General features: G+C 42.3%; 3 protein-coding genes across 4 annotated transcripts in view; all 3 read left to right on the forward strand.

Annotated features, from left to right (window-relative positions):
* The window catches only part of LOC117505247 (serine/arginine repetitive matrix protein 2-like), a 29,335-nt gene extending 29,116 nt beyond the window's left edge, over positions 1 to 219 (forward strand). The window contains exon 31 of the mRNA XM_034164846.1: positions 52 to 219. Coding sequence (XP_034020737.1) covers positions 52 to 73 — 22 coding nt within the window. The 3' untranslated portion in view covers positions 74 to 219. The remainder of the gene's footprint in view (positions 1 to 51) is intronic.
* LOC117505252 (zinc finger protein 638-like) lies at positions 7 to 6,607 on the forward strand. The gene is made up of 7 exons (XM_034164860.1): positions 7 to 3,262; positions 4,457 to 4,548; positions 4,848 to 4,970; positions 5,085 to 5,390; positions 5,525 to 5,641; positions 5,731 to 5,852; positions 6,273 to 6,607. Exons 1-7 carry the CDS (start codon positions 102 to 104, stop codon positions 6,351 to 6,353), a joined length of 4,002 nt encoding a protein of 1,333 aa, XP_034020751.1. The 5' UTR covers positions 7 to 101; the 3' UTR covers positions 6,354 to 6,607.
* A 1,191-nt stretch (positions 6,608 to 7,798) lies between these two features.
* Positions 7,799 to 20,477, forward strand: part of LOC117505248 (zinc finger protein 638-like) — a 31,008-nt gene continuing 18,329 nt past the window's right edge. The window contains exons 1-5 of one of the 2 annotated variants that reach the window (XM_034164848.1): positions 7,799 to 7,868; positions 13,711 to 15,525; positions 18,742 to 18,803; positions 19,010 to 19,192; positions 19,309 to 19,838. In XM_034164848.1, coding sequence (XP_034020739.1) covers positions 13,954 to 15,525; positions 18,742 to 18,803; positions 19,010 to 19,192; positions 19,309 to 19,838 — 2,347 coding nt within the window. In that variant the 5' untranslated portion in view covers positions 7,799 to 7,868; positions 13,711 to 13,953. The remainder of the gene's footprint in view (positions 7,869 to 13,710; positions 15,526 to 18,741; positions 18,804 to 19,009; positions 19,193 to 19,308; positions 19,839 to 20,477) is intronic. The other variant, XM_034164849.1, reaches the window with a different exon arrangement.

A 20,477-nucleotide genomic window follows, 5' to 3' on the forward strand; every position in this document is an offset into this window, starting at 1 on the left:
CCCTGGATCTGAAAGAAGAAACTGAACAAGGGAAGAAATGTGATGTTGAAAAACAAACAAAAGAAGCCTGTAAAAGTGAAACTGACCAAACGTGTGAAAAGATGGATGAAGCGAAGCAGGATGGAAGCTCTGAAAACCAGCAAATGAAGCCTTTGGAAAGCCAAACTGTGCACAATGAACCCCATCAAGCCTTGCACAGCATGGATGATGATGGTAAGAGAATACCAGCAGGTGATACTGAAATCAAAACTGAAAGTTCTTTCCAAGTTCTTACCAATGTCGCTGAAGACCCAACGACTGAGCAAGAACATGGTCGCTTGGTAAAAGATGACAAACCTAAAATTAATCAGTTGGCTCAAGAAAATACGACTGGAGGAATTGAGACAGTTGTAAAATGTACTCCATTAAACACTGTCCCAAAACATGTGGAAAGAACAGAATGCATGGACGACGCTTCAGAAGCTTCTAAAGGTGTAAAAACTCAAATTCATGGTAAAGCCGAGCCTTTTGATGGCAGTGAAGAAGGAGGCCTTGATGGTGCTGGATTAGACACCTTTGAAGTTTTGGACTCAATTGAGGATTTGACTGCAACAAACGATGATGAACAGAATTTCTTTGAAGATTCAGTCCAAGTTCTCAAAGCGGTTCTTGAGGACAAAGTAATGACAGATCCAGAAGAAACTCACCAGGCAAAAGATGACAATGCCACATATAGGGAATTACCTCAAGAACATACAAATCCAGGAACCGATGCAGCTGACAAAACATGTACTATTGAAAACCCTGACAGTAACAATCAAGAAACAAGTGAATCCTCAGAAGATGTCACACAGGCTTCCAAAGGTGCAAAAAGCACCGATACAGAAATCCCAAGTGAAGACCATACTTTTGAGGATAGTGGAAAGGGAGCCCCAGATAGTGCTACTATTGGGCCAGACACTTTTGAGGTACTGGATTCAGTTTGTGACCCAGCTGCAGAACATAACGAACATCTTAAGCCACTTCTTACCCAGAAACAGACAACTCCTAGTGATAATACACTTGAGGATGATGCCTCTCCTGTAGAAGTACTGGAAGATGAGTATCAAATAATTGATTCTGTGGAAGAGGAGCCAACGACTACAGAGTCGGAGCTGGAAAAGGACAAAAGAAGCGAGAGAGAGAGTACTAGAAAAGAAGACAGACCAGAAAGGAGTGGTTCCTCTACCAGAGGAACACACAAAGGTGAGGACATAGGGAAATCACCAAATATATATGATAGAAGAATTAAATATGAGACCCGAGCAAAGAAGGATCGCATTCTAGGAACTTTTGAGAAAGATAAAGAGATTGCAAACTCCACTGAGGAGATGGAGTTTCAGATTGTAGATTCTGTTGAAGATGAATCAGTTCAAGATGCTGCAACCACAGGAAGGTCTAGCAGAAGGAGTTCAAGAAGAAAGGTGGAGCAGAAAACAGTTTTGGTTGTCACTGAGGCATCATGTAAACAAGAAGAAGGCGAAGAACCTTTGTATGAAATTTTAGACTCTGTTGAAGACGAGGCTACCGATGAGCCGCCCCCCTCAATGAGAGCTGCAAGAAAAAAATCTGAAAGAACAACTCTGAAAGAAACTTCAAGTAAGAAAGAAGCCATTCCAACAACAAAGAGATGCACAACCAGAGTGTCACAGGAAAGACACCAAGAAATGACACGGAAGAAAGAGGACGAGATAGCTGAAGAAAGCACGTCATCAAAGAAGTCCAATGTCATGGGAAGAGAGCAGCGTAACGGCAAAGCTTCCACGAGAACGTCTGACTCGGGTCAGGACAAACCCACCAAGGAGGACCAGACCCTAACAACAAGATCTACTCGAGCAAGAAGAGAGACTGTAATGAAGAGAGAAGCTTCAAACGAGAAAGCGAAAATGTCTCCAAAGGAAGACGTCGGATCAAAAAAGAGGCGTGTCGTCAGAGAATCGCAGGAAAGAATCAGCCATAGAACACCTCAAAAAGAGGATAAAGTAAGTTCTCGCAAAGAGAGCACCAAAACAAATCCAAGTGACAGCGGCAGAGAAAAGCTGCGCGAGGAGGAGGATGTCACCTATCAAATTTTAGATTCTGTGGAGGAGGAAGTGGTTAAAGATGATCCACCTACGAGGAAAGGAAAGCAGAAGGGAAGACCCAAGAAAGCAGCTACAAGGGAGAGCACGAGATTAAAGGAGAGAGATGGAGCATCTGAAGAAATGGCTGAAGCAATGTATCAGATTCTGGATTCCGTGGAGGACGATGATCTATCCCCCAGTGAAGAGCCTGACACTTTGACACTGGATAAAGTGTCAGAAAACGTTGAGAAAACAAAGCTCAACGACTCTCTCACTGGGTCGCCCAAGTTGAAAGAGGAAGAGGAGGAACCTTTGTATCAGATTGTCGATTCTGTTGAAGATGAAGAACTTAATGTAAAAGGCCCAGTGACAGAAGACACTGAAGGGGGGAGGAACCAGAGAAGAGAGCAGAACAAGGAAGCACCTCCTGCTAAAAATGATCCACCTATATGCCCTACCAGCACTGCTGAGGACATGGGAAAACAGGAGACTCTGTACCATGTTGTGGATTCTTTAGAGAATGCACAACTAGATCAGGATCTGTTGCGTGCAGAAGTCTGTGATGAAGGCAAGGAGGTCAGTACTTGGAAAAAAGCTCCAAAGAAAGAGGACAAGGCTGCAAAGACATTTCCTGCTGGTGATACTACAACACCTGAAGGGGGTAAGATGCCAAAACCGCATGAGAAAAACCAACAGAGGGGCCGAAGCAAAATGGCAGCAGGAGCAGCGAGCGCTCTGGTGGACCTGGAGGAAGTGAGTGAACAGGAGGAAGATTTTTCAGACTCTGCCTTCGACGAGGAGAAGCCTGGAAAGAGACAAGCCACTGCAAGGAAAAAACAACTTACTAATAATGACCAACGTAATAAGATGAAAGATAGGGGACAAAAGCGCAGGAGCCATGACAGTGGTGGTGACGCTGTGTTGAAGAGGGTGAGGGGGAGAGATGAAGAAATGGACACAAAGGAGCTGGTGACTCTGGATGAGGTGGGAGCAGATGAGTCTGAAGAGGAAATGAGAGAGGAGGAAAACACACTAAAGATGAAAGAGTGGGATGGAGAGATCACTGAAGGAAAGCTAGATGAGAATGTAAAAGAGGAGGAGACAAAGGCAGAGCAGAGTGCGCCGGAGCCCCTCCCACCCAACCACGAGCACGAATCTGTGAGCCCAGTGAACTCAGAGGTGAGGTTTAAGTTTCATACAAATCTCAAAAATATCTGGAAAAAATTTTTTTATACAGTAAAACTCGCTTACTGTCATCGTATAAACTGGATCAAAAGTCCTGGTGCTTTCGTCTGAATTTCCATGTAATAGACACCTTATATAATGCATTTTGTACAATGGATTTTTGCTCACGTTGGACAAAACGTCCTGTCCAATCATGATCAAAAAACCCTGACATGTACCAGACAGAGCAGTGTGGACGTGCCCCTTCACAGAGGTATGAAATGACATTCAGCACTGACACTCATGCGGGACACGGGGGTAAATCTTGCCGAATGCAGGACGGTTCGCAGCTCTGAGAATGGCGGTTTGTTTTTTTTTCAAACCGTGCTCAGACACGGTGCCTAAACGAGGCAGAGCCTAATTCAAGGCCGGTGATTATAAACAAAATGCTGCTTGCTGCCTGCACTGTAATACGATGTTAAGTTTCACACGTATCCCTGAATGTGACGAACCAAAGACAACTGCTGTAGATCAGAGCCCTCTGCCTGGCTGAGAACCAGCGCACCTGCTAAATCTGTGACTTGTCACATATCTGGTTTCACCTCTTGCTCTCCCGTTATATTTTAAAAGTTTATGCAGTGTGCACATTGATTTAATTTCAATCATGGATTAAATACTTTTACCAGAAAAGCCCACAAATAGGAGTCGGAAAGACTCTCAGATGACCTGCAGTTCATGGAGGAAGTTGTATACCTTACTTACCTTTTGTGTGGAGGCTGATGATTGCATGAAGAAGCTCGTTTAGGGACAAATTAATTCAGAAAAAGACACTATTCCTACGGCAAATTGCATAAAGACGTGAGTGAGAACTTTAAAAGATTAACATGCACGTCAACGTCATTGCAAAGAGTGACTCGTCTAGATGACGTTTTGAGGCAGGTCTCGTTTCAGGAGTCCCCGTAGACCATTCAGCACCACCTGACTGCCACTAATCTGTTACATACATATAATTTTGTCTGTTTTATGTGTAGAACAAATTTAGATTATAATGGACAAAATTTTTTGGTCCACCTGAATCCATTATATGCAATTTTTACCGTTTGTGTGTGTTATTTTATATATATATATATATATATATATACACACACACACACCTTAGAAACATTTTACATTAAAGTCAGTTATTAACATTATAAATATTTGTTTTAATAGGTGTTGACTTTAGATGAAACAGACGATGGCAAGAAGGAAGAAGCTGAGAAACCCTCCAGAGTAGAGAAACGCAGACACAGTGATGTTCCAGGTGTGTGTGTGTTTTGCTTTTAGGTGTCCGTTATTTCAGAGATGTCTCTGGTGACGTATTCATCCTTGATTTATTTACTTATTTTTATTTAATTATTTGCTAAAATTAAAAAAGGACAAAGGATTTAAACAAAAAAAAAAAATGCAAGCAAATGCAGTCTTCTTTAAATACAACTTAAAGTACCGTAAAACGCATTTTAAAAATGGTTATTTGCACACTTCTGACCTTTTGAGCAGAAGACCTTAACTTTAATCTGTCTTAATATTTGTGTGGCTGTAACTTTTTTCCTTTGTTTTTAGAAGAGATGTCGAACTTTGTGACTGTGGATGAGTTGGTCGCTGTTGAGGAGGCGGAGCAGGAGGTGGAGGAGGTGACAACCAAGGCAAGTGGCCGACCCAACAAGAGAAGCCGACAAACTATCGGTAACTCACGCGTCTGCTTGTTTCTATCGACTGATGATAGATTCATCACTCTACGATATCATGTTGACCCTTTCTTACATGTTGCCCTTTTTTGATCTGCTTCATTTAATTCAGCCACAGTGAGAAAATCCACTCGAGGAAACAAAGGTTGTACAAAAGATGAGAAAAAAGAGGAGTCACCCGGCGCTGATGCACCGCCTCCCACAGCTCCCGGTGCCTCGTCTTCATTGGACGGAGACATGCCAGCGTTGAGCGATGCACACCCACAGGCCCAGAAAACCGCGGCCAAAATGGAAGGAAGGAATGAAGACAAACTCGCCAACTCCTCTGGTGGGGAGGAGCCTAAGATCACAGACCAAAAACTGAGAGAGGAGGAGGAAGAGAAAGAGGTGGCAAGACAGAGTGGAACTGCTGCTGAAGGTGCAAACACCTGACAGAACACATGTTCTCTTAAATTATTTTAGAATTTTTTTGTTGTCACTCTTCCTTAATCTCTCCTTTTCCCTGATTGCGTCTCCTCTTTCTCCTTTTCTCACATCACTTCCTACCTCCAGTTCCAAGTAAACCGAACAAGGAGCTTGTTGAACCTGAAGCAAAGCGACCTCGCGCTGAGTCTCTGTGTGCGCCTGCTGGTGTCAGTCTGCCGCCGTTCAAACCCGACAACCCGCTGGGTGAGTAACGTGTCAAATAACTAAATTTTAACACATTTTCTCACAAACGGGTTCCGTTACTTTTATATCCTCTCTCTGCCTCTTTTCAGGCCAGGAATTTGTCGTTCCAAAATCTGGGTTTTTCTGCAGCCTTTGTTCCATTTTCTTCACACGTGAGAGCGTGGCAAAGCAGCGCCACTGCGGCACCCAGAAGCACTACGACAGCCTACAGGTGTGAACACGGACGTGCACCACCACGGCAACACGCGAGTATTTCAGCAGGACAAATTTTAGCTCATTTTAACGTCCTGTAGTCATCAGATTTGCCCCGTGGAGGTGAAATATTTTGTTTCAAACATTTAGAAAAAGCTTTATTTTGAAAAAACTGCAATGGAAACAATTATTACAAATCACATGATGTACAGACACTCACATGACATTTTAAAATACATAAACGTTACAAGAAAAACATCACAATACCAGCATGTAGCAGGATGCACACACCTGCCGCTATGGCCTTTGGAAATGCAGTTCTTATACTTGTAGCCTTACTACAATGAGTTGCTGACGCTTTGAAAATATCCCTTAACATTTGTGCAAATCTGTAATGGAAACTGAGGTTGGGACTAACATTGTTCTGTCTTCTTTTCAGAAATATTATCAGAACCATCAACGGAAAACGAGATCATCAAAGCAGCTTTCTGAACAAGCCTCTAGTTCAAATTTACCGTAATTTCTTATATAAAGAAAACCAGTATTTTGTTCTTTTTTTTTTAAGGTGTTCTTACAAAAGTGACACATTTGCATAATTATTAATGATGCTTGAAGAATTTGAAGGAAAAATCATATATGGGTAAATAGATTGAGATCTGTTAGTCATACTACTATCAAATATTCAAATCTGTTGATCTTTTATGTAAGTTTATGTAAATGCACAGAATAATATTGTAATTTTTGTTTTGTTTTTTATGAAAATGTTGCCCTGATATAAATAAAGTAATTCACAGTATTTTTGTCTCGCATCAATCTTACGCTTCCACTGAACTGATATTTCGCAATTAAAGTCACTGTTTTTGTAGGGCATTTTAAAATGAAATGTCATAAAAGATGGTGCTCTGCACTTAGTCTTGGGCGTGACAGATGGGGATGAAGGGTATATAAGGAGAAGGATGCTGAGGATGGAGCAGTGAGACACTAAAGAGGTTTATGTATGTGGTCAGGGAGGACATACAGGCTCTTTTCTCTGGTGCATTTTGTGGTTAAAAAAATGTGCCAAATTCAGGAAATGGCACCTAAAAATTAAAAATCCTGGATCTGCCCCTGGAGGACAGGATCAGATGGTGGCATGATCTGCTGTGGTAAATCCTAACTTGACCATCTGAAAGAAGATACAAAGGCCTACCAAAAAAAAAAAAAAAAAACCCTTTTGGTCTTGATATCTGGGAGTGCATGCTGGTGCTGCATGTTGCCATATCTGCCACACTATGGAACCATATTGGGTACTGAATGACAATCACCCAGCCACTCAACCACTCCTCCTCCACCTCTTGAAAGCATGTCCATGGCTTTTATGCTGTTCTTTGACACTGGGGTATCTACGGTAATTCCAGCAGAACCCAAAAATCTTAAGAGACTTCATACCAAGGAAGCTCCAGGACCCAAAACACTTTGACTTTCGCCTACAAATATATCGGCATCAACAAACACTTCTGCCCACCCGGTGACCTGAAGACGTAAACTCTTCCCAAGCCTTTCAATCTGACCAAAGACCCTGGAGACATTGATGGTACCAAGATGGGTCTCTGCAAGGGTGACACTTAAAAAATAAATTTCTGCCAGCTCAGTCCAGGAGAAAATAAAGGATATGGCTCCATGTCTTCACCAAGAACAATCACAAACCCAGAGGCTTTGGTCAATACGATGCCACGGACTAAGATTGCCCCTGTACCTGATTTGAGTATTTGCAATCTCTTTTTGTTTGCGACCAAAATCAGATTTACAGGCTGGTTATTTTTCTTTTCGCACACAGAAATTATAAACCAAGTACAGAGCGAACTCCCCGTTTTTGGATGGCGAATATACAAATCTACAATGGGGTTATCTCCGTACGTAACACCGGAAATAACTACAGCAAGTTTCTGAGCTGCGCATTTTATTCTGAAGGTTGATTGTGTATATTGTAGTTCCGGTAACTTCAACTTCAAGGTGTTGACTCAAACTTCTTGTTTTCTCAACGAAATGCCGAAAGGTAGGTGGTGACAGGGTTATTTTCTGAAAGCGGAGCGGTTGTTTTGACTTAATGTCAATGTTTGTGCTTAAGAATCATGTTTTATTTAAACTCTTAAGGTTGGTAGATGTTAATGTTATATTGCTAGCATTTGCGCGTCACGGTTTAAAAAGTTCCCAAGTACAACCAATTTTGTTTGGGTGTGCAAGATACCATTTAATAAATGTTTGACTGAGCTGTTTTTAATCCCCTGTGCTCCGTTGCGCAGTAGTTAAACCTGTGCTATCGGCATGCTAATGCTAACTAATGAAGCTCCGACGAAGTGGCTCTGCTTTTTGGAAAAAAAAAAAAACTCAAACGTGAGATGATCCAAACTTGTCCTGTTTTGGATGTGGGAAAAATATACTTTATTTCTTTGACGTCCATTTTAATAACGTGTTCTGGTTAAGGCCGAAACTAGCATATTCGCTAAGTCGTTCGTTCGACCATCAGCGCCCCCTGGCGGTCATCTTTCACGCGAACCGTTGACTTTAGGATGACTCCAACCCCAACTTGGTGAATAAATCTCATCGTTCCAGGGGTGGGCAGTCATCATGTGCCATGAAAGTCCGAGACGCTGCAGGTTGTCATGCTACCAATCACCTCAGCCGGTGATTTCATTAACGATCAGTTGTCTCAGCCGGTGATTTCATTAACGATCAATAGTCTCAGCCGGTGATTTCATTGACGATCAGGTGTTTATGTTCAGGGGAGAAGCTCATCAGCAACCCACCTGCTGAGGTGATTGGTTGCAAGGAAAGCCTACAGTGTCTAGGCCCTCGTTGCCAACTCCTGTTCTAGACCTTCAGCTGGCCGACAAAACAAGCCAGACACAATACAAAACCAGTTGATTTCAACTGAAAAGCGCACAGCCTGAGCGCGTTTTCACCAAACGTCCAGTCGCGTTTGTGCAAAAGTACAAATTCTAGCCTAATTTTAGCAGGAAGTGGTTTTCCTCACTCTTCTCCTTCTTGCACAGCCGCTCGACTTTTGAGTATCTACTTCATACAGATTTACCACACAGTGCCATACTATTTGTATTTCTTCATAATTGATGTAAATAAAGTCCAAGATGTATTCAGTGACTTGGAAATGTTCATGTATCCAAGAAAACCTGCAATAAAACTGATTATTTACAGGTATTACACCACAGCGTTCTGATTCTTAAGCAACCCATCATCTTAGCTTTTATATTTTTAATTAATTTATATCAAGTTGTAGAGATTTGCTTTCAGTTTGAGTTTATGAAAGATAATTTTAGAAACTTTAATTTTTGTATTTGAAATGGCATAAACAGACCAGAGCAATCCGATATTTCTGATGTCCGCCAATCCATATCTGGATCACCTGAATTCAGTGGCATCGTCGATGCCCTAATATCTATCTGTGGTGCAAATTTGGTGAGAGTCCATGAAGGAGTTTTCACATAATCCTTCAAAGCGTATATAAAGTGAAATCTTGATCCATAATCCAGATTTGGATCCAGATCACCTACAAAGTTTAATGGACTCTTCCATGTCCTAATATCAGCCTGTGGTGAAAATTTGGTGAGAATCCATGAAGCAGATTTGATGTAATCCTTCAAAGCCTATAAAGTGAAATCTTGATCCAGATCTGGTTCACCTCCAAAATTTAATGGACTCTTCCATGGCTTAATATGTATCTGTTGAAAATTTTGGCAAAATCCATGCAGTAGTTTTGATGGAATCCTGCAAACATTAATCCTTCAAAGCCTTTATAAAGTGAAACTTGATCTAGAATCCGGATCCAGATCACCTCCAAAATTTAATGGGTTCTTCTCTGGCCTACCCGTTCAGTAGTTTTGACGTAATCCTGCTAATAGGCAGACAGACAAATGTCGATTTTATTACGTCCTTGGCGGACGTAATAAAATGTGTGAAATACTCAGTGTTCCAATACTTTTGGAGGGCACTGTATATTTTAGATTATATTCAATTAGATAGAACTTCATAATCCCTTGGGAAGACTCCCTCAGGGAAATTGAGGTTTCAGCAGCATTGTATCGCAGCACACAGGTGAAAAGTGAAAGTAAAAAACTATTTGCAAATATAAATACCAGAAATACTGCTCGCTACTGGTTTACTGGCTACTACTGTTCCTCTCCTTCCTGTCCCCTGTCTTCCTTTTTCTCCTCCTCCCCCCGAGTGAGGAGTTGTTCACTCCAGTGGCCTGAGGGACAAAGGAGTTGTTCAGTCTGTTTGTCCTGCACTTGGGGAGGAGCAGTCTGTGGCTGAAGAGGCTCCTCTGATTGCTGATGACTGTGTGCAGAGGGTGACTGGCATCGTCCATAATGTCCAGCAGTTTGTCCAGTGTTGTCTTCCACCGTCAACAGAGAGTCCAGCTTCATTCCAACCACGGAGCCAGCCCGCTTGTCAGTTTGTCCAGCCAGGATGTGTCATTCTTAGATGTGCTGTCCCCCCCAGACCATCACCTCATTGTCAGATGTGGTGTCCCTCAGCCTGACATACTGCGGCCTGTCGGTAAGGTAGCTGGAGATCCCAGTGACCAGGCAGGGGCCCACTCGCATCCTGTTCAGTTTGTCCTTTAGCACAAAGGGCTCGATGGTGTTAAAGGCACTGCAAGTGTTCAGTCAGGCTGTGAAATCCTTCGTTTTCTCCAACAGTAACGGTTGGTTATCGAGTACGATGACGTTAAGGAACTTCTCGGTAATCCCTTTAGCTTTCACGTTGTCTGGTGGAAGTTTAGCTTGTTTTTGTAATGACTCCAGAAGTGATTCCTGCCAGCTCCTTTCATCTATTTGCCCCTTGCTAAAAATCCTTGTGCTCTTTAATGTGCTGCTTTTTCAAATGTTTAAGGCCGCTGTATTGTAGGTCACGATGGCACTTCCGCCTCTCAGTGCAACAGCTTTGCAAACATTGCATGTTGATGCCTTGCTTTGTGTTGTTTCTAGTGTAAAATATTTCCACACAGTGGACATATGATGAAAAGTTGGTCAACGACAGTGTTCCTCAATGCTCACTTGCTGGCTGGCTGCAAATTGTTCCCTGTTTCCTCGATGGATGCGTGTCTTATTACTCTGCGTCTCATTGAGACACGCCTCCATTGAGGAAATCCCTTCCACAGTTTGCAACAAGCAGGGAATCACTTCTGAAGACATTTCAGCAGAAAACACACACACAGACGTGGCTCCTGGATCGGGAATCTCTGCAGGTTGGATCGGAAATTCCGATTTGTGAATTACTTTGATATCGGAACCCCATCCCTACCTTGAAGAGGCAAAAATTTATTTCAGCAATCTGCAAAAATAATACAAATCATATTTATTGTTACTAAAGTACAAAAAAAAAATCTGTGATGTCTGAAGAAATGACAAAAAGAGGCCGCGATCATATTAGCTAGCTAAAGCCCCTTTCACACTTGGCCAACATAGAGCTGCATATTGCCACATACTAACTACGCCGGGCTTATGCAGTCCTACGTGGCAATACACTGAGGGACACAGGGCTCCGTGACATGGATGTAAATAATTAAACGTTTAATTTTTTTCACGGACCGTCAGCGTAGACCATGGACGCAGTGTTCCGTGCAAGTCTACACAACACTCCGCTACTGTATGTAAATGGACACAGCACTCCGCTACTGTACACCATGCCTCCGCAGTTGTACACAGTCCTACGCCAGGGTGAAAAATTCTTTTTTTTTTTTTTATCAGTACATACCTGCGTTGCTAGATTTTATTCATCTCACTGGACTTTGCTCACAGTGAAGGCGGGCCGGCCAAGCTTCCACATCCACTAACTCCTCATGGACAGATCGCCAGTGAAAGGACATGTTCACGTCCACTCCTCACGGACGGATCACGCCCGCTCTGCAGCTTTTTTTCACCTCCAAGTTCTTTCAAGATTGTGGTACATTAAATAAAGTCTATTAACGCCTGCTCACGGACCGATTGCCAGCGAGAGGACATTTCCACCATCCACTCCTCGTGGACCGGCGGCTGCAACTCCGTGGTGCTTCCACCTTCTTCAGTTCTCTCATGATTGTGGCACATTAAATAAAGTTCATTAACTCCTGGAAATAATGTATTCTGACTTTTTCCAATGTATCAAATCCATCTGCATGTCCAGGCAATCTGCATCATGGAGCCAATCTTCTCCCCGTGCGTGCAAGTTTTTCTTTTTCTTTTTTTCCTGTCTCCTTGCATGCAACTTGCGCAGCCATTCCTGCATACTAGATATGCAGCACAATGTAATTGTACGCAAGCCCGGTGTGATTTCACATGTGGATTTTCTAAAAATATGTTCATGACTTGCATAATCATATTACGTAGTGTAGTCTACAAATGGATGTTACATTATTTGCACTGTGATACTGAAAAAAAAGTGGTTAATTATGAACGGGCAATTACCAGGTAATGATACAGTGCATCCACTGATCAAGTATCTTTTAATCGACGTTGTAAAGGGGCTGACATGACCCCAGGTCGAGTTCATACCTGAGGATGAGTTTGCACTTGGCTGAGTTCTCTTATATTTTCCTTGCCAGATGCCAAAGGAGCAGAGTTTCTACTCAGAGTCCCTCCCAGATATTCAAGTTCCTCAATCGATCCCTGAGTCTAAGCCCAGATACCCGAGGTGCACTCTCATTTCTTCCGCTTGTATTTGTGACTTTGTTTTTTCAGTTATTATCCAAAGCCCATAGGCAAGGATGGGAAGGGTAAATTGAATGGCGATTATTTTAATTTTATTAAACCTGACATGACTGAAAAGCAGTGCGAGGAAGTGTTCCGGTCAGGTTGCTCCACCACAAACCATCTCACCCCCAGTTTCACCTGCCAAGTTGTCCCACTCACCACCGAGTATGAAGCTGGAGAAGGGTTTGGAGAATGTAGCTCGCTTGTTATTGTGGTTTTCTCCTTTTCTTCTTCTTGAAATAAGAGACAGCGATACAAATTACGTCTAAAGTAGATGTGTGTAGTAATGTTTCCTTTCATACCATCTGTTGTATCGCTGTCATTTATTCATATTATGTAAAGCTTGTTGCTTTAAACAGTTCCACAAATTTATAGATGCCCAGAATTAATAGATGTTTATACAACATATGATTATTTACCATAACTGTTCATAACAATAAGCAGTTGCTTCAGATGTGCATCTGTTTTCAGCTGGTTGAAAAATGCAACTATTTTCTTTATAATTTATACTCCTTACATCCTTATTGTTCTCCAGCTCTTCAATGGGGCGACTTGGTTTTGCTGGTGGGCGAGTGGAGCAGCAGAGTGATATGTGCTGACAGTAATCCTGAGGAAAACACTTTATGCCTTATAACGTTACTGGAAACTAGTAGGCAAAACATGTACCCAATAAAGTGGCAGTTGGATGTAGATATTGGCTTCTGTCCACAAGTGTTTAATGCGAACTGAGATGGGACTTGTTCAGAAATGTTTATCATTTCAGTTTGGCATCTGGCTGAAGGAATTCTTGTGATCAGGAGTAAGAATTTTTCCATGTCAAGGTCTGACATCCCAAAAAGCAACATAACGCCATGCTCATGTGTTGCACCACCACGATTATGTATGTACCGGTAGATTTATGTATTACACTCTTTGTTTACCACAGTAATTCTTCCTTTGTCTCAATGCCGTGTGTTGCATTTCCTTCCTGTTTTATTATTAGTTTTGATGAAGAAGAGAAAAAGGCAGAATGACTTTCTCCCTTTGACAGGAAAAACTACGCTGGACGCCTTCAGACGAGAACTTTTTACCCTACAAAATGTTGAATTCCAGGCCCACTCTGTAACTGTACCAACATTCCCTACCACCTTTGTTTATTTTCTTTTTCAGGTTTGTGTTGCATTTGGAGTATGTCTACTCTTGAACAAGAGCCCAAGCCTCCAAATTAGAGCCTCTCAGGACACTCACTTCAAGTCAGCCAGCAGACTGCCTTCTTTTGTGTGGTGGTCTCCAATCCAAGTCAGCCAGCTGTTCAGGCTGTCGGCTGACAAACTGTTTTCATCTTAAGTATAAACCATTCTGTTCCCATCAGACCCAAAAAAGTCCTCTTCAGGCATTGATCTTGCAAACATCATGTCCCATCATCTGTATAACACCCATGCCTTTGGGAACCAAAGGTCCACCTGGGAACAGTGCAAATTGTTGAGCCCAGAAGTTGACGAGGACCCCCAAAGACCACCCTATTTCACAGAACCTAATTCTCGCCTTGGCTTTTGTAGAGATTCTGTAAAGAGTTCAGTCACTCGGAAAATGCTTCCATCATTTCCACCTCACTCGGTGTCCTACAGGCCTGAACGAAGTAGGTCTACATTTGACCAGGTCACAGAGGGAGACATAGACCTGTGTGTGAACAGACAAAGAGAGGAGATGAATGTACAGCCAAGGGGCCAGGATGTTAACATAAGCAGCAGTCACAGGGAAGTGGGGAAGATCTACACAATGGCTTCAGACTCCTCACCTGCCAGACATTTGGATAGATACCCAGATGCAGAAAGCAGCAGTAGCTCCTTGGCTTGGTTAGAGGACATCAAACAGGCTACTGCTAATTGCTTGACATTGGTTTCATCGTCAGAGTCATCAAAATATGCAGGCGATACTGACAAAATGAAAGTGTGCAGTGAAAAAGAAAGCCATATTTCCCATTCATGGCAGCAAAATCATTTCTTTGCAGATGAGCAGTCAACTCCTTTCAAGATCAGACAGTCTAGATATAACTCTGAAATTGCTTCCAAAATCCTTCTTAATTTTGGACTTGAAAAAGAAGACTTGGAATACTTTGTTGCATTTCCTGAAGATCAGATCACTCCTGACAACCTTCCTTTTATCTTGCATTACATCAGTGTTGAGAAGGCCAAGAGGAATACTCATACAGTTGAGTCAAAAACATTTGAAGAGTCTAAAATTGATCAGCGAACTGAAGGGGTAGATTATGGACATTCTAATAAATATGCTGATCGTCTTGTGGATGAGACTCTAAAGACCACTTACACTAGATCTCCCAGTGGTACTAGTATGGCGATGATGGATGCATCTGGTTGTACCAACAGGAACAAACTCATGGTAGATAATGTGACTATTCCCAACATTTCTTCCAGTTCTAAGTTGCCCTCTCTGCCTCCACCAAGTCATAAGTTACTCAGTCGTTTTGGCGCCCAACCACTCCAAACTTCCCAGATTATCCCAGGCTCCATCACTTTACCAAAGAAAAACACAGGAGGCAGAGTTCACTCATCTGAAGCATTAAGACCATCCTTCGACTTCGTGTATCCTGGTAGCCAGCCAAGGCAACATAACTTCATGATGTCTGACAGTAATTGTGTCAAGGACATTAAAAATCAGGGTCATACTCAAGCAAAAGGGTCAAGACTTCCTCAGCAGAAGAAAGTTCAAAAGACTCAGACGCTGGAGATGGTACAGATGGGGCACACAATTGAGCGTCCATTTTTGTCCGCCAGGAAACCTGTCTCATCTGCGTCTGCACAACAACCCATTCCGCTGGATATTGTGACACCTTCCATCGAGGTGCCAAAGCCTGGCGTCAAGCGAATCTCGACAAGCACCATGTCGAGTGCCGATCCTGTCGTCGGACCCAAACAAGATCCACAGAGGTGTTCGTTGTGTAAAATAGACAGTGTTAATCTGAAGGTAAGTGGAACTGGACATTGTGCCTTCTCTTCCTGTTGGACTGTTGTCACCAACCTTGCTTTTAGAGATCACCTCTGCTGTCTAGTGTGTAAAGGAGAGCTGCCCAGATCTGTTCCTTGAGGGCACCTGTTCTGCATGGGGTTTTTTTTTTTTGTTTTGTTTTGCACCCCCACTCTCCATGCTTCACCCACAGCCCATTAACTCTAACAGGTGTGCTTGGCCAACAAGGAGGTGGGAAGCACCAGAGTTAAATAATCGGGTGTGAGCAGCACAAGTAGACATATGCAGGGCAGGTGCTTTCCAGTTAGAACAGATTGGGCAGCCCTACTGTAAAGTAAAATGAACCCTATACAGGTACTGAGGCCCATTGGTACCGGTGTCACCGACCAAACGGTCCCCCTAAAAATCATTCCCCCTGATGACGCGGTTCATGACGCGATTCACTGATCAACGCCTCGTTTCTGCTTCAAACTGCACTCTAGTCATCGTCTATCTCAGTGACAGATATCTGAAGCTTTTGTACAACAATCATTTCCACATAAATTCAGCATTTCATCATAAAAGGCAACAGAAGCAATCAGAGCACTGTGGCTAAATGAGCTGCTAGCTGATGCATTCACCACGCGTCGGATATTTCAATATGTCACAGAATTTCACAGTTTCTGCTTAAAACGGCCTCGTTTCTGCCTAAAACTGACTTTAGAATGATTTAAGAGGTTTTACCTTTATCATCTGATGGTTAATAATCCCATTAATCCACTTGATTGCTTTGGGTGAAGAGACTCCATCTCAGACGTGCTGCTGTGGTCCGAAATGATGCATGCGCTGATGCAAAAGGCGGACTGATTTTTTTAGGGGCGGACCGTTCGGTCTGCGACACTGGTGCTTGTTTTCCTGGATTCATGAGGCACATGAGAATCCACAATTCCCCCGGCACAGAAAGACAATGTAAGGCCATGCGTCCATATGGCTGCATTCTCCTTTCTCATTGACAACAATTGAGGAAAAAAAAACACCCTGGTACCCAGTAAAAAAAAGAAGCTATATGGACAAGGGGCCTAATGTGGGTTTCTTCCTCAGCCGAAGCCTCAGCTCAGTCCACCCATTTACAGCTGGTGGACTGAGACCATGCAGAGGAAGTGTCTTGTCCAAGCTTCACAGGGAATCGATCCTGCGTCTCATCCCCCGTCCTATCCCCCTGAGCTGCCTTTGCAGTTTACACACTTGTATTGTGTAAAGATGGAGATCAGTTACTGATGTTTGGTGGCATTTATCTGTCATCAGCATTTTGCCAGTAAATCATCAAAGTAAGTTTGAAAACTGTCTGAACCTCAGGGGAGAACATCAATTTTTTTTTGTGTCCTGCACAGTGCTACTTTTCATGGCACGCCAAACAGATGACCTTGCATTGCAAAGTATCTGCCAGTTTACAGTGATTCTCATTCATAAACAAACATGGGTGAAAACAAAATGGGCTCAAACACGTCATGAATCTGGCAGTGATTTTTTTTGTGTGTGCATTGGTTTTGTGTGCACACTAAGAACATGACTGCGCACATATTAGTGATTGAGGTTCATCGTGGAGCAAAAGAGAAATTCTAACATTTTTTATTTTTTAAATATGTGACATCAGGACACATCAAGATCCACAAAGTGAGTAATCTGATGTCATTTGGACAGATGGGGGAATATGTGTCTTTTTGTTTCACTTTACAGATGGCTTTATTTTTTTTATGTCTTTAATGTATCTTGAAATAAATCAATCCTGCTTGAATGTGGATTTGGCTGCTCAGTTATTTTGATGCAAGACAGCAATTTATGATAAAATAATGCACATTGTTTTATGTTTTGGAGCAAGCCATGAGTGATTTCATTGGTACAGAGTGAAAATAACCAGAGCAGGCATGTACACTGAGTGGAAGATTACTTACTGCTCCTTGAGGCGCACGGCTCTACATGAGTGTATAGTTTCGCTTAGTGCTCTGCCAAAAGCATATCTATCATACACAGGTTAGATAGATCTACAATATGATATTCATATTATGTGTTGAATATTTAAAGAAGAAAATTATTCTGAAGTATAAGTTGTAATCCTTGACTTTTGCTATTTGTATCTTTTATTATACAAATAATGAATGTTTGAGTTCTTTGGTACAAATATTTCATGAGGTGAAATACAGAATGTTCCATTCAATGATGCGAATGAAATGTTTGTTCCATTGAATTAATGAAAAAACATTATTTGTTTTAAAACGGCTAAGATACATCCTTGTCATTTGATATTTTATTAGTTTATAAAAGGAAATTGCATTTTGTTGTGCGTCGCTGGTGCTTTGACGTCAACAGTCCAACACAAACTTTAAATAGGAGTCCAACATTGTCCTTAGTCAACTTGCAAAAACAGCAATAATGAAAAAAAAATTCTGATGATGTAGTCTGTGATGCTGTACACTGACTTCGTGTACAGACTGTCTGCTTTCCTTAGCCCAGCGAAAAATTGCGTCAGAAATTTGTCCAGCTCTTCATCCTAACAGCTCTTCATGCCTCCACACTGCTTACGGCATAGTGGACTTTTTTTTTTTTGCATGTGTGTGTGTTAGAAGACTTATCACAGTTAATTGGCTCATTCAAATTGTCGTCCGTCAACAAAACAAACTCCACCATGTTTAGCTAAACACCGTCCCCCATAGTGTGAGCACACAAGGTAGTCAGGGGTCGTGCAATAGCACATTTCATATAGAACCAAAATTGCACGCTAAAAAATGCTATAGCACGATAAATGAACCAATGGCAAATAGTATGAATATTCCATGTCATGTAACATACAAACCACCAATCAAATGACAAAGATCTACTCAGCTGTTAAATAAAAATCTTTGAGGATTCTTTTGTAAGATGTCACTTTTTCTTCCATGCAGTAGTTAACTTGTCGTGGCACTGCAGCATGAATTTCAGAAAATAGACAATTTGATACTGGTTTCATGATGCATATATCACAATATATGATCCTTCCACCCCAGTTTCTTGCCATAGTTTTTCTTGATTGGGGTTGATAGGAAATGTTTAAAAACTTTTTTGTTAAAAATGTTAGGCTTCCACATGTCATCATATTTCTAATTAGAAGAGCAAAATGAAATGGAAAAAACCTGATCGACTACAACAAAACAGCCACACAGTGACAGTGGTGATGCTGCATTTCGTTTTTTTCCCCTCTAGGATTGGCTCACCCACCTGACATCCAGTGTTCACCAAGAGAACTGCAGACTTTTCCAGGAAGCGTCAGTGTTTGTCTTTATATTCCATAAAAACAAATGTTAATTTCAGCAGCTGTACAGCACAATGTGTTTGGTGGTATTCCAAAGTAATGAATGACTTGGAAACCTCAGTTTTAATGTTGGATTTTCGTGTCTTAATGCAGTGTTGAGATCTCAAATTAAATTCGTTGATGTATGTGCTGTATTCTGTTCATATTCTCTCCTCACAATCCTGCAAAAAGTAATGACCGAACCTCAAGCATAAGCCTGGCGCAGATTTCCAGGGAAGGCTACAGACGGGATGGAAATGACAACGCATCTCTTTCCCACTCTGCGAACCAGCTTCATCTCCGTGGTGATGGAATCAAGAATCACAGCAACCGATCACCGCAGACCTCCAGATATAATTACAGGTTTGTTGGACTTTTCCAGAAATAGTGTGAAAGATATTAAACATGTTAGATGCAGAACAACGAAACATGGATTTACATTTCCAATGGATGAAATGATTGTCTTTTACTTGATTCAGGTCCCGATCGCGATCTCACTCTCCAAGGAATGACTCTCCCCACTGCGATCTCTCATGTTCAAGGAGCGAAAAGAGACTACCTGGAGAATCGCAGTCAAGGAGCCGTGAGAGACTATCTGGAGAATTGCATTCTTGGAACCAAGAGAGACCATCTGGAGAATTGCATTCTTGGAACCAAGAGAGACCATCTGGAGAATTGCGTTCTTGGAACCAAGAGAGACCATCTGGAGAATCACGTTCAAGGAACCAAAAGAGATTATCTGGAGAATCACGTTCAAGGAGCCGTGAGAGACCATCACAGAGCTTGTGCTCGAGGAGTTACGAGAGTTCTTCGCAAAGAGGTTTTGACAGCAAGTTCCCACAATCACTGTCAAGGAGTTCTGAGAAATACTCACATTCAAGGAGCAAGGAGAGTCAATCTTCTCAAGGGAGGAGTCAGGTGAAACCTTTGTCTCAGATCAAGTTGTCCAACCAGCAGAAGAAACTGAGCAGTGCTGACAGACTTTCTCAGAAACTACAGAATACATCAGGTTTGAGAAATTTCATGTATTGATGCATTAGTTTGATCTTGTATTGTAGATGTTCTTGCATTACTTTGGTCTACATGGTTGTGTGTTCCCTGGCATTCATCAACAGGATTGATCAAAAAGTTATGAATAGATTCCAAAGCTTCATACATGCAACTACTAGTGCAACCTGGACACATCATCAGTGATGGACTCTGCTCATCCAGTGTTCCGGGTGTTCACATCAGATACCCTCACCTGGATGATCAAGCCCAGACTTCACCACTGCTCAACACAGCCAGCTAGATGTCTCCTGAGATGCTTCCAAGGTGTTTTTGATGGCTCTTCTCCTTTGCAGTCATGAGCCACCAGTCTCTTGCCAGTGCAAGTTGTCCACCCTGAGGCTTTGCCTCTGGCTGTGGCTTCTCCTCTGGTTGGACGAAGGTCATAAAGTACTGATGCTGCTTGCTGAGAATTATGCCAGGACAGTTGGTGTCTGCTACTGCTTGCAACACTTGGTCATGGTACCAACTGTACCGTCTATCTGCCACATTCTTTGGACAGCTGCTAAGGATGTGCTCCAGCATCCCTTCTGCTGGCAGAGTATGCAAGCCAGTCTGCCAGGCCCAAGCTGAACACCTTGGAAGGACTTGGGAGGACGTC

Source organism: Thalassophryne amazonica, chromosome 23, assembly GCF_902500255.1.
Source record: "Thalassophryne amazonica chromosome 23, fThaAma1.1, whole genome shotgun sequence".
In the NCBI taxonomy this organism is placed as follows: Eukaryota; Metazoa; Chordata; class Actinopteri; order Batrachoidiformes; family Batrachoididae; genus Thalassophryne; species Thalassophryne amazonica.